This window comes from Vigna unguiculata, chromosome 4 (assembly GCF_037176805.1).
Source record: "Vigna unguiculata cultivar grain cowpea cultivar isolate G323 ecotype 2 chromosome 4, ASM3717680v1, whole genome shotgun sequence".
Lineage (NCBI taxonomy): Eukaryota > Viridiplantae > Streptophyta > Magnoliopsida > Fabales > Fabaceae > Vigna > Vigna unguiculata.
Window position 1 is genome coordinate 44,597,872 of NC_140795.1, and position 20,474 is coordinate 44,618,345.

The 20,474-nt window shown below is 34.5% G+C and overlaps 2 protein-coding genes and 1 non-coding gene across 3 annotated transcripts; 2 read left to right on the forward strand and 1 right to left on the reverse strand.

Moving 5' to 3' along the window:
- Window positions 1-2,650: 2,650 nt before the first annotated feature.
- On the reverse strand, window positions 2,651-8,513 carry LOC114180878 (uncharacterized). Its single transcript, XM_085671787.1, has 2 exons — window positions 5,645-8,513; window positions 2,651-3,103 (listed from the first exon to the last, which is right to left on the reverse strand). Exons 1-2 carry the CDS (start codon window positions 8,066-8,068, stop codon window positions 2,651-2,653), a joined length of 2,877 nt encoding a protein of 958 aa, XP_085527913.1. The 5' UTR covers window positions 8,069-8,513.
- On the forward strand, window positions 7,419-7,524 carry LOC114182793 (small nucleolar RNA R71). Its single transcript, XR_003604229.1, has one exon. It is a non-coding gene; the product is annotated as a small nucleolar RNA R71 (small nucleolar RNA).
- A 7,375-nt stretch (window positions 8,514-15,888) lies between the features above and the next one.
- On the forward strand, window positions 15,889-18,993 carry LOC114181521 (transcription factor LAF1-like). Its single transcript, XM_028067993.2, has 3 exons — window positions 15,889-16,182; window positions 17,092-17,221; window positions 18,130-18,993. Exons 1-3 carry the CDS (start codon window positions 15,987-15,989, stop codon window positions 18,731-18,733), a joined length of 930 nt encoding a protein of 309 aa, XP_027923794.1. The 5' UTR covers window positions 15,889-15,986; the 3' UTR covers window positions 18,734-18,993.
- The last annotated feature ends 1,481 nt before the right edge of the window (window positions 18,994-20,474 follow it).

Sequence of the window (20,474 nt, forward strand, 5' to 3'; positions counted from 1 at the left end):
AATCTCCTCCAAAATCGATCTCATCCTCGATGTTTGCTCCATCTGCTAAATACTGCAAAAATACTAAAATAAAAAGAACAATGGAACCGTATTTATAGAGCTCGAAGGGTGGAATGATGATGTGGATCAATCTCCTCCAAAATCGATCTCATCCTCGATGTTTGCTCCATCTGCATCAGCAGCTCCTGATGGTCCCTCACCAGCATCAGGTCCACCTCCCCCTGGGAAAATTGGACTGTCCCCAGGCCACTGTAGATAAGTGAAAAAATCTGGTGGAGTCATGCCTGGGTATGGTCCTCTGACGTTGTGATAGAGGTACTCCTGAAGGTGGAGTTGTCCTCTATGAATGGAAGCATTCTGCTGGTGAGTGTGCTCCATCTGCAACCTCAGATATCTCATCTGCTCAAGCAACTCATTATTCATGTTGAGTTGAGGTTGCTGTGTAGGCCCTGTTTGTTGTTCTTCTCTGGCTGGTTGTTCTGCAGCTGGGTGATCTTCAGCTTGTTGGTCCAGCTGGGGCTCTTCTTGCTGCTCCAAGTCCTCTGGATGAGTACAGAAATGTTCAATGAATTTCTTGGTAATTGATGGTCTTATCTTCTCAGTTAGTTCTACCTCCACCCCTTGTTCCTGGAAAAGAGCTGTGATCAAGGCCGGAAAACCCAAAGCACCTTTTGCCTTGTCATTCCTACTGTTGACTTCGTATCTCACAAATTTGTGGATCTCTTCAGATATAATTGTAGCGACGTCAACAGTGAGATCCTCCCTCATTATGTGATAAAGGAGATGACATCTAGGTACGTTCAAGTCTGACACGTGGCCAATGGGCACTATGTTGGCAAGTAGGAATGTGGTCCAGACTTGAGCCAAGGTTTTCATATCCCCTCTCAGAATTCTAAGAGGATTTCCAGTGGGTCCGACTTGATAGGATCGATTTGCAGCGCATATAAGGAGGGCCACTGCATTTTCGTCATAAGCTTCATGACTCCTCCTTCTTGTTGTGAAGTCACAGCGTTGCCCTGGTTGTAAAGGTAGTGGGTTACCAAGAAACTCACTGATGGCTGCTCTATCATAGTTTATCCACCTCCCCCTAACTTTTGATCTTTTTTCACCAGGATTGTCCTCAGAGTAAGCATTCACATAGAATTCCCTGACAATTTCTGGGTCAAATTTGGGAAGCGGGTCAGCCAACTTCATCCAGTTTCTCCTGATAAGGCCATTCAAGAAAGGATCATATTCATCTGGAAGTAGAACCACCTTTCTTTCCTTGATAAAGACCCAGTTCTTTATCTTTTCATAACGTTCTTCTCTTTTTGGATCTCTAAAACGGTTGATTATTGGCCTTTCAGGAGAAGAAGAGCTACTTGCATGTCTTCTCCTTTTCCCTTTGCTCGGTTCAGTAACGGGATGTTTAGCTGTTGTCTTCGTTCTAGCCATTGACCTGCAAGTATGAGAATTAACCCACCAAAAACATGACCAATTTAGCTTAATTCACTAACCAATCACAAACAAGAACAATTTTAACATGGCATTTTAAGTAGAGCATTTTATCAAACACATGGAGTGCATCTTCAAATGGTGAAAAATTTTGAAACAATTCAACCATAAGCAACTCACATTTTTCAATTTCAGCATCAATTCAAACTAAACCCCACAGTATAAACAGAAAACGCATCAGATTATAGCATGGATACTACCTAGGGTTTACAAGAGCAAAAACGTGATTATGCTTGGTGAAATTGAAGAGAATGAGAAATAGAACTTACCTTGAAAGGAAATTAGTACAGGGAGACAAAATTTGTGAGTTAAAATGCAGAACTTTGAGTGAGTGAGGGCGCGCTCAAAACTGAGGAAGAAGAAGGTGAGCGAGGGTTTGGAGAGAAGTGAGAAAGTGAGCAAATCAGCCACTGTCCCTCGCTTAAACGCGAATTCTCGCTTAAGCGAGCCATTCTCGCTTAAGCGAGATGAGCGTGAGAGGAAAAAATAAAAAGTCTCGCCCAGGCGAGGCTTGTCGCTCAAAACACCCCTGGTGCAGGGCATTCTCGCTCAGGCGAGATACAACTCGCTTAAGCAAGAATATCAGCAAAAATGAATGGTTCAGGTTCTGCATATCTCGCCCAAGCGAGACATGTTTAGCTTGGGCGAGATTTTGTGCAGTTTTGGAAATTTCTGATTTTGCCACTTCTCAAATTTTTGCTCAACTTCTCCTCACTTGATTCATGATCCTTTCAATCCAAATAACTCGAAAACACACATCAAACCATAGTTCAATCAATTCTTTATCATTCCAAAAGGTTTCACATCAACAAACTCAAAATCAAGCTTTTAAACTCAAATTTCACAATTTGGCCAAAACAAGGCAATTTTTAGCATTTGATGATCTCAATTCTGGCACCAAAACTCATTCCCATGCTTAACATACCAGTTTTGTTTGAAAACAACCAAAATTGCATGGTTTGCCTTATTGAGATGATTGGATGCTAAAATTCACCTTTTTACACACAAACATAGAATTTTAAACACAACACATACTTATATACACAAACATATTTAATCACACAAGATGAAATTAAAGTGCAAAAACATAATTAAAACACTGGGTTGCCTCCCAGGAAGCGCTTGTTTAACGTCACGAGCCTGACGCCTGTTTCATTTAAGGTTCATCCAGTTGAATGATTGTGGCGAGCTTATCAATCTCACCACCAAGATAGGGCTTCAACCTTTGCCCGTTTACAACCCAACTTCTTTTAGATTCAGGATCCTCTAGTTCAATGGCTCCATAAGGTCTCACATTCTTAACAAGAAATGGTCCTGACCACTTTGATTTTAGCTTTCCAGGGAATAGCCTCAACCTGGAATTGAATAATAACACTGATTGACCAGGATAAAATTCTCTTTTGAGAATTTTCTTGTCATGATACGCTTTCATCTTTTCCTTGTAGAGCTTAGAGGACTCATAAGCGCTGAGTCTCATTTCTTCCAATTCTTGCAGCTGTAGTTTTCTCTTTTCTCCTGCTGCCTTTGAATCAAAATTCAAGAATTTCAAGGCCCAGAATGCCTTGTGCTCCAGTTCAACCGGTAAGTGACATGACTTACCATATACCAGCTGGAATGGGGATAAACCTGTGGGAGATTTATAAGCAGTTCTGTAAGCCCAGAGTGCATCATCCAACTTCATTGACCAATCTTTTCTTGAAGATGCCACAGTCTTCTCTAGAATACGCTTGATTTCCCTGTTTGACACCTCCGCTTGTCCATTGGTCTGTGGATGATAAGGTGATGCAATTTTGTGCCGCACTCCATAGTGTTCCAAACATTTCTGAAGTTGAGCATTGCAAAAGTGTGAACCACCATCACTAATCAACACTCTTGGAGTACCAAACCTGCAAAAGATGTTCCGCTTGAGAAATTTGATTACAGTTTTGGCATCAGCCTTAGGAGCTGCTACTGCTTCAACCCACTTTGTCACGTAATCAACTGCCACCAAAATGTATTCATTTGAGAAAGAAGATGGCAGTGGTCCCACAAAGTCAATTCCCCAACAATCAAAAGCCTCAACCTCTAAAATGATATTCAGTGGCATTTCATGTCTTTTTGAGATTCCCCCTATTCTCTGACAGCTATTGCAGTGTTGCACATATTTGTGTGCGTCTTTGAATAAGGTGGGCCAATAAAATCCAGACTGGAGGACTTTTGCAGCTGTCCTCTCTCCATTAAAATGTCCTCCATATGGGGAACTATGACAGTGCCACAGAATGCTTTTTGCCTCATCATCGGATACACACCTTCTCAACAATTGATCAGCTCCAATTTTGAACAAATGAGGATCATCCCACACATATTGGTGTGCATCTCTCAGGAATTTCCTCTTCTGGTGCCAACTAAGATCTTCAGGTGTAACACCTGCAGCTTTGAAATTTGCCATGTCAGCAAACCATGGCCTTTCTTGCACCATCATCAATTTTTCATCAGGAAACTCCTCCTGCACCTCTGATTGAGTGTTGGTCACCTCAGTATTAACCAATCTAGACAGATGATCAGCTACAAAGTTTTCACTTCCCTTTTTGTCCTTGATCACCAAATCAAATTCCTGCAACAATAAGATCCATCTAATTAGTCTTGGTTTTGAATCAGATTTGGTTAACAAATATTTAATTGCAGCATGATCAGTATATACAGTGACAGATGAACCAATCAAATATGCTCTAAATTTTTCCAATGCATAAACTATAGCTAGCAATTCCTTTTCAGTTGTTGCATAATTAATTTGAGCTTCATTAAGGACTTTGCTAGCATAGTGTATAGCATGAAAAACTTTGGATTTCCTCTGTCCTAAAACTGCTCCTATGGCATAGTCACTTGCATCACACATTAACTCAAAGCCTAAATTCCAATCAGGAGCAATTATCACAGGAGCTGAGACCAATTTCTGTTTTAACAATTCAAATGCATGCAAACATTCAACATCAAAATTAAAAGGTGTATCCTTGTTGAGCAGATTGCTGAGTGGTTTGGCAATTTTGGAGAAATCTTTGATGAATCGTCTGTAGAACCCAGCATGGCCTAGAAAACTCCTGATACCCTTTACATTTTTGGGTGGTGGCAGCTTTTCAATGATCTCCACTTTAGCTTTATCAACTTCAATACCTTTGGCAGAGATTTTGTGACCCAGCACCACACCTTCAGTTACCATAAAATGGCACTTTTCCCAATTCAAAACCAGATTGGTATCAACACACCGCTTCAGTACGGTGTTTAAGTTTTCTAGGCATTGATCAAATGAAGCCCCAAATACAGAGAAGTCGTCCATAAAGACTTCTATGCATTTTTCCACCAAGTCCGAGAAAATTGCAAGCATGCATCGTTGAAAGGTTGCTGGTGCGTTACACAATCCAAACGGCATTTTCCTGTAAGCAAACACACCAAAAGGACAAGTAAAAGCAGTTTTTTCTTGGTCTTCTGGATCCACTGCAATTTGATTATAACCAGAATATCCATCCAGAAAACAATAGAAAGCTTGCCCTGCTAACCTTTCTAGCATTTGATCCATGAAAGGTAAAGGAAAATGATCTTTCCTAGTGGCCTGATTTAATTTTCTATAATCTATACACATTCTCCAACCTGTGACTGTTCTAGTAGGAATTAATTCATTTTTATCATTACAAATAACAGTCATACCTCCTTTTTTTGGAACTACCTGGACCGGGCTGACCCAGGCACTGTCGGATATTGGATAGATCATACCTGCATCAAGCAACTTCATTACTTCTTTCTTAACCACCTCTTTCATGGTTGGATTCAATCGCCGCTGAGGCTGTGCTACAGGCTTGTAGTCTTGCTCCATATGAATTCTGTGCATACAGTAGGATGGACTAATTCCTTTAAGATCAGATAAAGTCCAACCTATTGCACCCTCGTTGGCTTTAAGAACTGAAATCAGCTTTTCTTCTTCAGAAGCCGTTAAAGCACTACTAATCACCACTGGTTTGTTACCTCCATCTGCAAGAAAAACATATTTTAAATGAGGAGGTAATACCTTTAGCTCCAGCTTCTGACTTTCAGTTCTATTTTCTTGTTGCAATTTCTCCTGCTGTATATTTGATTCAATTTCTTTTGCTGAATTCAGATGTGTTAGGTATTCATCAACTTCCTTTTCTTCATCTTCCTCCAGATCGTCACAAGCACCAATCAAAGCTTTTTCTAATGGGCTTGCCTTTGCTAATTGCTTCCTGGATGTTAGAAAAAGTTCATCTATCACATCCATCCTGAAGCATTGTTGCTTGTCCTTTGGGTGCTGCATTGCTTCAAATACATTAAAGTTGACTTCATCATCTTGCACCCTGACCTTTAATTTGCCATCATCAACGTCAATAATGACCTTGGCCGTCTTCATGAAAGGTCTTCCCAGTATTAGAGGAACTTCAGTGTCTTCCTCAATATCCATTACTACAAAATCAACTGGGAACATGAATTTGTCAACCTTAACCAAGACATCCTCTGCCACACCATAGGGATACTTCATGGATCTGTCAGCTAGCTGTAATGTCATCCGTGTAGGCCTCACTTCCAGATCTCCTATTCTCTTTAGCATAGATAAAGGCATCAGATTTATACTGGCACCCAGATCAAGCAATGCCTTTCCTACCGGTAATGTCCCGATTGTAACTGGAATAGTGAAGCTCCCAGGGTCTTTAGATTTCTGAGGTAGTGACTTCTGAATTATAGCACTACACCCTGCTTCAAGCTCCACTGTCTCTTCAGAAAATTTTCTTTTCTTTGTTAGAAGCTCTTTCATGAATTTTGCATATGTCGGCATCTGCTCCATAGCTTCCACAAAAGGGATGTTAATCTGCAGTCGCTTGAAAATGTCCATGAATCTTGCAAACTGCCTTTCCTTGTCTTTTTTGGAGGGATTTTGAGGGTATGGTAGGCTCTTCAACTGAGGCACCTGTTTCTCACCCTTCTCCCTCTTTTTCTCCTCACTTTTATTTTTTTCTTCTTTTTCTTCTCTTCTATTTACAAACTCTCTTTTATTTTGTTCTTCCTCTCCCTCACACTCATTTTTTTCATTCTCTCTCTCTTTTTTCTCCAACACCTCCTCCTCTACACCCAGGTTGTCTCCAATCCCTCTTCCCACAACTTTACCACTTCGGGTGGTAATAGATTTACAATGCTCCTTGGGATTAGTCTGTGTGTTGGCTGAAAATTGACTTGTCTGCTGATCTGATAATTGTTTCGCCAACTGTCCAACCTGTGTTTCGAGATTTCTGATTGAAGCTTCTGTATTCTTCTGATTGGTCAAAGAAGCTTGCATAAACTTTTCCAAAGTATCCTCCAGTTTAGATGTTCTGTCATGCACCGAAGGATAATGTTGTTGTTGTTGTTGATAAGGAGGTTGTCTGTTTGAAGGACCAGCATCTTGCTTCCATCCAAAGTTCTGATTTGGATTGTTTCTCCACCCCTGTGAAAAGTTATTATTGTTGGAGAAATTACCTGGTCTTCCTTGGTTGCTCACATATTGAACTTCTCCTTGTGAGCTACTCTGATAAGAACAATGACCATTTGGATGATCTCCTCCACAGAAGTCACATCTCATGGGTTGTTGACTAGGAGAAGATTGCACAACTTGCAACTGCTCTGGTAATTTAGACATCTGCTTCGTCAGTGCTTCAATCTGTTGAGTCAGAATCTTATTCTGAGCTAAGATCGCATCTGTAGTACTAAGATCAAGCACTCCCTTCCTCTGAACAGTTTGTCTATTATGCTGAGCTTGATGATCTGTGGATGCTAATGCCTCAATGATTCTTGTTGCTTGCTCCGCATCTACACTCATCATTGTTCCACCTGCTGCTGCATCTAATATCATCTTGGTGTCAGGCCTCAGACCATTACAGAATATGTTCAACTGAGCAATATCCTCAAATCCGTGATTTGGGCATTTCCTCAATAAGGAATTGAACCGCTCCCAAGCTTCACAGAATGGTTCATCTGGTCCTTGCCTAAACGTTGAAATATCAGCTTTAGCTTTGATGTAGCGAGATGGTGGAAAGAATCTGTTCAAGAATTTCTCCTCAACATCCTTCCAGCTGTTCAAACTCTGATTGGGATGTGACTTAAGCCATTCCTTTGCTTTACCTGCCAAAGAAAAAGGAAATAAACGCATGTACACATGCTCAAGATCTCCTGCTTGAAAGCCCATGGTTCCTATCAATTCATAGAATGTAGAAAGGTGAGTGTATGGATCTTCATTATCCATTCCAGTGAATTGATGAGAACTAATCAAACTGAGGAAAGCTGGCTTCATCTCCAGAGTTTTAGTGGTGGATGGTATTGCTATGCTAGAAAAATATCTCGGCCCTTGTTGCATAGCATAGTCTCCAAGTGTCTTCCTGGCTGGAGCTGGTCTTTGATCCTCCATGTTTTCTGATTGAGGTGTGATGGAAGTACTGGAAGATTCTTCCCTTGTCTTTCCTTGCTTCTTTTTGCTTTTGCCTCTGTTCCTTCTAGCTGTCTTTTCTATTTCTGGGTCAAATGATAATTGATCTTCAGGAACCTGACCTCTTAAAAGCATAAATCAAACAGCTCAAGCAAGGATTAGTACAAAGGAAAAATTTAATAAGCTCTCTAATAAAGAAAAATATACACAAAACTGGATGAGATAACTAGAAATTTCAAAAGAACACCGTTCCCCGGCAACGGCGCCAAAAATACTTGTTGGTCTCTTGGCAAGCGTACCAAAAGTCAACTGTAGTATAATGATTTGAAGTAAGAGTGTCGAACCCACGAGGAACGGATTCAGTTAAAATAACTAATTATCTCGATCAGCATGTATATACAAAGATTTTAATTTGAGTTGACATTAACGATTGCATGAAATTAATACAGTAAAAGCGGAAAAGTTTAGAAAAATACAGTAAAAGAAACTGGGATTGAATTTCATCTATCTCCCTTGTCTGTAATCTGGATGAATATAATATATATAACATCTGAAAATACCAATATTGATGCACACTCAAAAATCATTTATATCGATTCCTCGCGTATAAAATTCATAAGATTAGTTTCCTGAAATATTGATTCCTCACATATTCAACAAACTATCCAGCATTACGATCGAGTGTTAAAAGCAATTGATATATTAAGATCTATTCCTAGCATCACAGTATATCAAGTATCATTGTTCAAATCAGATTTTCAGAAATACTTTCCAGTCAGATCTAAAAATCAAAATCAAAACATCTATTGATCAGATAGAAGTAAGCATTAAGAGTAGAACAATAATACCAATACTGAATAAAACAGAAATGCTATATATAAATATCACCAGATTATATCCAAGTTCGAGTAGATTACATTCAATCCCACGGAGCAGATTAGCTACTCATGGTAGCCAACATAATCCTATGAACTAAGAAGAAGAAGAAGAAAATGTGAACTCTGTGTAGCTCGTGGTCACAGCTCCAGCAATTCTGCAGTTTTCTCTCCAAAATCTCCAAGCTCCCCGATGTTCTGAACCTCCAAAACATATATACCCACGAAGTCTCGCTCAAGCTACCTCAGTCTCGCTTGAGCGAGACAGCATTCTTCATTCCAAAGAAAGCCTCTCGCTTGGGCGAGATGTGCTGAAGCCAACATCTCGCTTAAGCGAGAAGGGTACTTCAAGCTGAAGAAAGGATCTCGCTTAGGCGAGAATGGCGGTCTCTGAACTCGCTTGGGCGAGAATGGCGGCAAAGGTGGTTCTCCACTGCACGAACTCTCGCTTAAGCGAGAGTTTGCTCGCTTAAGCGAGAATGGCGGTTGTGGCCTTTAGCTTAAGCGAGCCTGCTTAAATTTGAGCGACCTTGACAGCATTCTTTCCTTATTTTCTCTATTTCTTACTTTCTCCTTCACTCTTCTTGAGTTCTCTTTAATCTTTCCTGAAAAACACACAAAATAGGATCAAATGATTTCTTTAAGTCAAAACTTGGAAGCATGTGATTGAAACTTAGGTTTAGGGAGAATCAATATGAAATGAACACAAATTTAAAGCATAAGTGCCAGAGTTTGTTATGAATCTTTACTGAATTTTGGCACTTATCATCCTATTGTTTGCTATTACATGTTTGAGTGCCTATTGTTTTGCGTGTTTATAATCTGTTTTAAATATCTGCTTGCTCAATAATGATAAAAAATATTTTTACTCTAATTTACCCTTTCTCTTTGTGTTGTGTTTTTTGTATGGCTTTTCCTTTTTGCAATGATCATCAATTATTTGGTGTGAACAGATGTGAAAATTCCTAGTGGTTACCATGCAAATGAGGATGCTGCTGTGTAGTCTAACCCTTGTGTTGGATTTTGACTCACCATTGAATCCCTTTTGAAGAACAATATTATTTGTAATTTCTTGCTCTGCGAGCAAATTTCAGTTTGAATTGTTGCTCTTATTAATTATGTCATTGACATTGTTTTGTGCCTTAACCTTCTTTTTAGTATGTTATTGATATTATAATAGTTAATACTTATATACTTCCTATTGTGTACTTAGTTTTATATTATAATTATGCAACATTTTATTTAATAGAATTATTCTATTTAAATTAAATGTCACACTAAAACTCACAATCGATAATTTTCAGTTTTTAATATTGTTATTTATTTACTTTTACAATGTAAAATATTATTTTAATGATTTTTATAATTATTTTTATTTTCTAATTCATTCTAAAAAATGTAATTTTACCATCACACAATTATATAAAGACATTTTATGGTCAACAAACCCTATGTTCCTCTGTCATTCCTTTCCTCTACCATTCCTTTTTCTCACCGCAGACACCTATGTTCCTCTGCTATTCCTTCTTCTCACCACAGACAACTAATTTCCATTTCCTTTGCTTTAGATTTACTTCACTCAGAATGCATGAACACAAACGTCATAGTAGAAGGAGAAAGAGAAGGAGAACTGCAGAAACGAATAAGCGAAAGAGAAAAAAAAAATCGAAACTTTGAAGGTGTGAGAAACCGCACTTCCCCAGAGGTTCTTCCTGCCATACTGCTTATTAATTTTAAAAAAATTCATTTCAAAAATAAAAGCCACGTAACCTGGCCATTAAATTCAAAAATCAAAGCCAAATAAGCTCGAAGTAGTAACAATATGGTAGTCAAATGATGATTATTCTTACCATAATAATGCAAAATAAAATTTCCAACTTTTCATACTTTTAAAGTTGAATAACAAACATAATGCAATTTAAAGTTGCATGTGAATGACAATGGTGTGGGTAAAGTTTTGATCTAACTATATATTTTTGTACAAATATTTTTTAATAAAGTTAATCTAAGTTCGTCGCGATAAAAAATCATTCAAATATTATAAATAATTTTCGAATATTATAATTAAGTTGACATTTACGAAGTAGATAGTATTTGTTATTATATATTTATTAATTTCATAGATTTGAAAGTCAAAATGTCATTGTAACACATTATCCCAAGTAATGAATTGTAAAAAAGTCATTCTGACAGCTAAAATTAAGATAAGCAATTAAAAATCAAGTAGAATTATATGTTGATCTTATAAAGATATTTTGGTTCTTCTAAGAATACTCAACAATGTTACACTCCTTTTTTATTTATTGTTTTATCGCACTACAAGAAAATGTCTTATTAATAACTAATTTTAGTGACTAAAAGTTGTTAGTTACTATAGTGACTAATTTAGATATCAATTTACAAAATTAAAATTTATTGATTACTAAAATAGTCACTAATATAAATAAAAAATTATAATTGGTTACTAAATCTGTCATTAATTAATTAATTAAAAAGCAATTTAATAACTAAGTTATTTTGGTAGCCAAAATTTAGGTAGCTAATTTTTAGTGACCAGTTTTCTTTGGTAGCCAAAATTATGGTAACTAATTTTAAAAATCAATTTAGTGACCAATTATAATTTTTTATTCATAATAATAACTATTTTAGTAACCAATAATTTTTTTACTTTGTAAACTTGTATCTAAATTAGTAATTATAGTAATTAACAACTTTTGGTCACTACAATTAGTTACTAATGAAACATTTTTTTATAGTGTCGTGTCTCAGATGCCTAACAATTTTCACATAATACATAATTAACGAGTTACTATCTTTTATATCCTATGGCAATCACAATGCATCAAACTGAGATGGTTGTTCAGGGAAGAATTACCTAGAAATTTTAAGAGTTGATTTTGAATCCAAAATAAACTAGCTTCTTTTTTCAAATATATTGTAATTTTATTTGAATGTTTTATTCTAAAAATTAATAGTAAAACTCTCGCTTGTGGCTATCAAATGATTATTTATTTTAAGCTTTGTAATATAAAGTTAATGAGGTTTTTTATCATTTTAAGCTTCATAAACACGTAATTACTGATCATAATATTACGATTAGAAAAGAACCTGTAAAATAAGAACTTTCTAATTAACACAAATTCATAGAGTGAAAAATCTAATATAAAATATTTTTTTAACTCTTAGTGGTCCTGTGGAAAGACCAGAGACACCTAGATTAATAAAAAGGATAATACAGTAATTACAATCTTAGGACTCAAAATATACAAGCATTGATTATTTTACCTTTTTCTTACATACAATTGTTCTTATTTTAAGAAAAACATAATTAAAATACTTTTTTGAATGCAATAAAAAATACGTATATTTTGTTTTTAAGAAACCTGTAAAAGCATAAACGTTCTTTAAAAACACATTTTTAAATATGTTAAACAGACACTACTAAATGTTAAATTGAAAACAATTGTTAAATATTAGAAAAGTATGCCAATGAACTCCTTAGACTATGAAATAGAATGCGTGTTATATATAAAACGTAAACAAATCGTGATTAATATTTGACTTGTAGCAAATTTCTTGACTCGTGCGTCTTAATAATTCTCTTAAAATAAGACTCATGTGCCTTATTATTTAAAGAAATGAAAACAAAAACCTACTACTTCACAATAACTTAGCTAAGAAACATATATATACCAATGCCATACAACCTCAACAAAGCGAGACAATACGTTTTAAAAAGGTTTAATTATGCCTTTGGTCCCCATTTTGGAGTCAAAATCTCAAAATGGTACCCAAATGTTTAAAAGTCTCAAAATGGTCCCCTTTTTTGTTGAAACGTCTCACGTTTGCCCTTGCCGTTAAGTCAACGTTGACGCCGTTAGAGGGAGTGCCACGTGTCAGTTCCTCGATTTTTTGAATTTTTTTATTAATTTTTTTTTGAATTTTTTTTTTTAGTTTTTTTTTTGAATTTTTTTAAAAAAATTAAAAAAATTGCCACGTGTCAAGCTGTCATCGTGCCACGTGGCAGTGACAGTGACACGTGTCAGTATTACGTCACGTGTCATTTTCTTAGTCTCAATTTGGTTCCTTTATTTTAATTTGTCTCAATTTAGTCCCAATTTTTGTAAAAATGGAGCAATTTTGTCCCTCTCCAAATTGAAATCAAATTTAATTTCTGTATAAATGTACACAAATATTTCCATCAAAATTGATATTTCAAGTAAATATTGTTAACCAAATTAAGTTCATTTAATTAATATTTTACATTGAACTTTATTTAAAATGGTTTAAAAGTTGTTAATAGAAAATAATGTTAATAGAAAAAAAAATCATAAATTACCTAGTTCATGTTACAATAAAACACATATAAATTTAAAATTTGAAAACAATTTTAAGTAAAGTTGAATGTGAAACATAATTTTAACTAAACTTAGCTATGTTAAAAATATATAATAAAAATATCAATTTGAATAAAAATATCAAATTTAATAAAAATATTGGTATAACATTTATATAAAATTAAATTTTGTTTCAATTTGAAGGGGGACAAAATTACTTCTTTTTACAAAAAATTGGGACTAAATTGAGACAAATTAAAATAAAGGGACCAAATTGAGACTAAGAAAATGACACGTGGCGTAATACTGACACGTGTCACTGTCACTGCCACGTGGCACGATGACAGCTTGACACGTGGCAATTTTTTGATTTTTTTAAAAAAATTCAAAAAAAAAATTAAAAATAAAAAAAAAATTCAAAAAAAAATTAATAAAAAAATTAAAAAAATCGAGGAACTGACACGTGGCACTCCCTCTAACGGCGTCAACGTTGACTTAACGGCAAGGGCAAACATGAGACGTTTCAACAAAAAAGGGGACCATTTTGAGACTTTTAAACATTTGGGTACCATTTTGAGATTTTGACTCCAAAATGGGGACCAAAGGCATAATTAAACCTTTTAAAAATTATAAAACGCAACATTTCAATCATACAATATATTGGGCTTGCATAAATTAAACACTACAAATCATTAAATAACGTTTAAATTATTTCAGATATAATTTTTTTTTATTAAATATATTTTTAGTTTCTAAATTTTAAATGAAATTGAAATTTATCCTTGTCTGAAACTTTAATACATTTTGATTATCAAACTTTAAAAATAAATGGATATAATTTTTTAACCTAATTACATTAAATTTTTTTTATGTACCAAACACGTTTCATATTAGTATTTGAGTTGTTTACACCAACATGTTTCGCCTTCAATATTAGTTGGAAAACATGTTTGACATGTTAAAAATAATTATATATTGAGTTTAAAATATTATATACATTCATTTTTAAAATATATCAAAATTTTGGACGTGGACAAATTTAAATTTTGCATCAAAGTTCAATAAAAACATTTTTAACTAAAAAATATTTAGTTTTTAAAATGGTGTATAACTTAGTTAGTCAATATAATGATATAATGATTAATTATTTGTGATATCTAAATTAATTATTATTTAATATTTTTTTACAATGATGGTGGATAAAATAATCATAAACTTTTTTGTAACTAGCAATTATGAATGCATAGTCAAATCACTGGCTAGCATAACATTATTCTTGTGTAATAACTTATTTGTAGGAGCTGGTATTTATGTCTTCACCTGCATACATCATATCCAATGATGGATGAGAAACACTGGTTTCCTTAGCACCATTAACTTTGTCATAATATTTTTGATTTTGATGTTTGTATAAAGAATGGAGGAATTTCTTTATACCAAATACACTTGTCTCTTTCTTTCTGCCACCGTGTTCCATAGCTGCACGTTCATTTCTAGTCCTATAATTAATCATATTCTATCAACTATGTTAACCTAATTTGGCCTTTTTCTTCATTTCTCATGTCTTCCAAACTAAGGAAGATATACTATCCAATTCTACTATCCGACACCGGTAAAAAATATAGTTGTTAACATACTTACAAGGGAAATGCGAAAGCAAAAACAAGATTCGGCTTTAATAAGACTTTAAGAAATAATAAACATGAATAGGAAAATGATACTATGACTTCCATTTTCAAACTTCCATTTTTTATTTCTTGACGTGACTTAGTATGAGTCATTGATTAACGCATCATCATTTTTTTCTTTAAAATAATCAATGACTCATACTAAGTCACGTTAGAAAATAAAGGATGAGAATAAAAAGATGGAAGTCAAAACATAATTTTTCAATTGAATAAGATGTCTATTTAAACGGCTTAAAATACACTTACAAGAAAATTTTTGAAATATTCTTTTCTCAAAATTAAAAAGAAAAACAACAATTTCCTTAAAACTTTATCTTATTTTTTTTACATACAAATTAATTTTAGTTCTTTTTGTTGTCGTAAGAGTTTGTAGAAAAGTTCATTTAAAGAAAATCTATATAATTATTTTTGCAATATACAATATTATGCTAAGTGCTGGTGGAGATCATGGAGAATGTGTAGGCAAATGTTTACTTAATTAAGCCTCGAAATTGTTCAGGCTCCGGAAAAAAAAAAAGGTCTCCTCTCCATTTTTAAAGGAGACAAATTTTGCATCAACTAGATAAATTTAAGATGTAGATGGAGTTTGAAGATTCTTCTCTATCTTCAACAAGGGCTTTTGCTTAGAATAAGATTTTGATATCAGGTAAGAAAAGAAACTAGACATTAAAATACCTGGTGAAGGCTTAATTAAATGACCAGGACAATGATTTCTTTAAAAGAACCTGCAAATAAACAAGTTTAAAAATGGCCATTCAAAAAAAATAATCATGTTGCATTTGGGGGGTTTTGAACTGTGGTGTATACTTATTTTGATGAATGATTGAGGCCGAAAAAATTGACAAAAACAGTGATACCTATGGTACAAAACTAATCCAACAATTTCCAATTTCTATTGAGGTAGAAATAGAAATAGTTTCATACAATACAATATATTTTTTTATGTTATCATTTATGAAGGGTTTTCATGTACTTGGTTTACATATATTTGTTTATTCTGCTTCCAAGTTTCAACTCTTTATTTTTGCCATAAATTATGAACATGTACTGCACAATCACACCTGTGTATTGCATTATATATCAGTCTGCTTCTGCACTATTTCAATGCCAAATATTCTCTCTTCTCTATTTTCTTTTATTCTCTCTTTAGTTCATGGGAAACCAATCTTACATTGAACTCTCAAATTCTGACAAAAAAAGAGAAAGAGGAAAAATGGAAAAGCAGACACTGGAAAAAGCAAAACCAAAATACAGAAAAGGGTTATGGTCACCTGAAGAAGATAATAAACTCAGAAACCATATCCTTAAGCATGGTCATGGATGCTGGAGCTCTGTCCCCATTAAGGCAGGTGAGACCCTTTTCATTCCCTATGATCCTTTATCCTTCACATCAGTAACATATTCATGATCCTTTCAAATTAAGGAGCATTCACTGGTTTCTCTTAGTTGAACTTTTTTCATTTAGATTAAGTTAGTTTTGGGCAATTCAAGTATGAAGCTAAGGGTTATGTCTTTAGAAGGAAAGGTCGACCGGGAAAATATAATACTAATGATACTTGAGTATAATTATATAAGAAATTGACACCACTCTTAATCTAAAACCGTAAGATAATAAATTTATGAGTTATCTTTATATATTGTTTCACTTTTTCATTTTTACCTAACGTGGAAGTGAGACTCATATTTGGATTCCCATCACTAAATCTCACGTTCAGTAAAGATGGAAAAATACAATAATATATATATAAAAAAATTTATAAATTTATTAATTTTTGGACGAAAAACGATGTTAACCTTTTATGTGAATCGAAATTTTGCATCTGTCATCCCAGTAAATTTTTCCCAAATATAATGCTAGTGACCAAGTTGAAATGGGGACATTCTTGATTGTCTTTGTGGCAGTAACAAATTTGACAGGTCTAGTGAAGTGTATTAAAAGTTTAAGAAAGAGTTCAGACATTCTTTAGCAGAAGCAAATTTCAAATTACAAGAGTTGAAATGTGGTATTAAAAGTTCAGAATCTTCATTGAGACAACCTAAGCCTTTTTAATGCTTCTGAGTAGCAAACTTCTATGTTTTATATAACTAATTAGAAAGGCATTTTGAGTCAACATTATACTTTACCAGTAAAACTCAAAGTTTAAGCGAAGAAGATGCAGTATAACTTTTAATATGGTTTATTTTTGCAATATTTATAAAGGGTAAGTTTGTATTTATTTTATTTCATGTTTAGTCCCTAACTTTACTTAAATTTCTAGGCTTGCAAAGAAATGGAAAAAGTTGCCGACTAAGATGGATTAACTACCTGAGACCTGGATTGAAGAGAGGGGTTTTCAGCAAACATGAAGAAGATACAATCATGGCTCTTCACCACATGTTAGGGAACAAGTAAGCAAAAAGCTGAACATTAATTTTTCATTAATTATAATGATTTCAAGTTTACTTGCAACTTTGAAGTAAAATAAGTAACTTCTGTGATATTTTAGTTAGAATAACGACAATAACTTATCTACCTAATAATTAGTGCAAATTGACAAGTCAAGATAAACATTTTTTTTTCTTCTAACTTTTTTCGAGGCATTAAGTTAAACATTGTAATTGGATAAGCCAGCTAGCTATTTATATTTAATGTTTTTTTAATATTTTGTGGAAGCAATTGGGTCCTATTTAAAATACTACCAAAAGGAAAAAAAAAATGATAGGTTGGTCAAACCATGAACTGGCATGGTTAACAAATTCCATTTTTAAAAGAGAGAGAGAAGAGAATGTGCACATAGAAAGACAATTTTTCTAGTATTTTATTTTCCCTTCACCTAATTTAAATTAAAATTTTCCAATATTAATTGTTTTAGTCGTCGCCATCATACATTATTAACAGTTTATTAAATATTTTACAAGCAAATATGCTTGTGTATTCTTTCCTCATGTTTGTTTTGATACGGAATTATTCTTTATAATTGTGGGGGGTATTTAAAAATAGTTTAAAGGACATTGTGATCTTAAAAATTCAAAGATTGATATAGTTTTATTTTTTTTAATTTATAAATAAGATAAATTAAAAATAGAAAACTTTGTTTCTTTTTTTCCTACTATAAACTACTTTAATTTATGTATCATGGCTTCATTCCCCAATTTTATAAAACAAAGTCAACATCAACCATGTTTGACATCTTTCATTGCTTTCAACTCTTCAAAACAAAGCTTTATAGGTAGAACTTTTGCATTTTCCTATTTCTTTCATAAAATATTTTTATTTTATTAATATAAATTGCTGAAAAAGTTGTTATATTGGTCAGGTGGTCTCAAATAGCACAGCATTTACCAGGAAGAACTGATAATGAGATAAAGAATTACTGGCATTCATATCTGAAGAAGAAAGTGATGAAAACTAAGGAAATGGAATCTGAGAAACAAATTCAGCATGCTTCTTCAAGTTCAGACACAGTGGAAAATTCACTCTCTCCACAGAAACTTGCAACTCAAGATCCAAGTTATGCATTGCTACAAAACATGGAAAAACCAGCAACACACTCTGATAACTTTTTCTCACAAAGCTATGATTTTTCCAAAGAGGCTTGTCAGAGTTCACTGCCAAAACTCTTATTTTCTGAGTGGCTTTCAGAGGATCAAGTAAATGGTGCAGGCTCAGTGAATTCTGATGATTCTTTGGTATTGGGAAATATGTTTGATCAAAACTCATCTTTCCAAGAAGCTATAATGCAGTTGTTGGAAGGGAACTTTGGTGAAGAGTATCATAATAGTTTAATTCACAGTTCAACCAGTGAGGTGTACAATTCACAGCTTAAGCCATCAAATCAAGTGGATGGAAGTGATTTCATTCACTGCATTCCTGGGAATGATTTATGCAGCAATTTCAGCTTAATCAATCGGGCTATGTGAGTAGCTGGAAGGAGTTTACAAGGTGCTAAAAAAGGAAGAATAATTTGTAATTAGAGATACAGAAAAGAAGAAAAAATTGATCATTGTAAATTTATACTTCTAAATTGTTTGAATTGTACTCCTACCCCCACACAAATAAATTCAGTAAGTTAAGAAAAATGTGTATTTCATTGTGATTTTTGCGGTGCTGTTTAAGCATACTCATGTACATTTGCTTCAAATCAATGAGTCAAAATCTTGTGGTTTCGATGTTCTTTTTCCCTGGAACTGTTACACTGATTTATATGCTATGTGAGAATTCTCATCAGGAAACTCATTCTTCTTTTTCTGCAAGGAAACAGAAGTTCAGAACTACACACAATCAACACTCTCTCTCTTGATCACCACTTATTTTGAGAAACAGAACACAAAGCAAGATAGTAGCATGAAAATGGAACTTCAATTGCAGAATAGTGTTAAATTTGCAGTGAAGTGATTGAACAGTGGTTTTAGGTGTACCAAACTAAGTACAAGAGCAGCAGAGAAGAATAGTTTACCGTAGTCTTCCGTTGAGTAATGTTTAAAAATTAGACATAACCACTGTTCTATGTAGCAAAGAAACATAACGAACACCAACTAGAATTAAATCTTGAAGGGACTAGTTCCTCGTTAACGCAGTGTTCCTTTTCGTGGTTGGTACTGTAGGAGGTTATTTGAGAAAGCGGATTTCGTACCTAAAACGCTTTCCTTTTAAACGATTTATGCAGATCTGAGAGAGTGGATTTGGGGACGGAGGATTAATCCATCTGCGCAAAAGTGCGTTGACAGTCGTATTATGTAAGCCACATTACCAAAATACCTTTGTTTAATCACATTTCCCGTGCAAAAACACTTGTCATGATTCCTTGGGTACACTAGGGTGTGTCATTGTGAATGATGTTTGGCAACGTGGTGGTCGTAAATCATTGTGAGAGATGAGTGATGGTATTATTGTGTGTTGGGTATTGGGCTCCCTTCCTATGTGGAGAAAAGGCCCAAAATTTGAGAAGCCCATGTCTCACTTAAACCTAGTGGAGAGGAGGCTATAAAATAAGGAGAGAGGCAGAACAATAGAGTCAGAATACACTGAAAGCCCTAACACATAGAGGGAGAGGTGGAGGGAAAATTCTGTTCACGTTTTTCATAGAGCTGTCGCAGTAAATTCGGCGCTGCGGATTCGTTCACCGTTGGATCGAGCTGAAATTTTTACAGAAGGTTCGGAACTCATTGCTCTTCATTCTGACCGGTCGGATCTTTGATACGAGGTCTGAGTTGGGAGATATTAATTTCGCACTGCAGCAGTGATTTGTAGAGGTTTTCCTCTCTTGTTCTTCTCTATTTGAAAGCTTTGTTGCTTTGTTATTTGGTTGGGTGTTGGCACTAATTTGTGCTATTGATTGAGACTCTTTTGTACTCTTGTTGATCATAGTGAAGCTATTTCTTTGGTCTGGACGACTCGTGGTTTTTACCCTTGATTTGAGGGGTTTTCCACGTTAAAAATATTAGTGCCTTTATTTGTGCTTTTGGTGATTTATTATTGCTGCTTTTTGATTATTGCTCCTCATAGATTTTGGCAAGTTAGGGGAAATTATATCCGCTGCATTCTCTGGTATATTGTTTGTTGTTGTTTTCCCCATCAGAGTGGCATCAGAGCTCTTGGTTGGGCTATATTTACTTGCTTGAATGATGGAGGCAAATGCAAAGATGGTTGCTTTGAATGGTA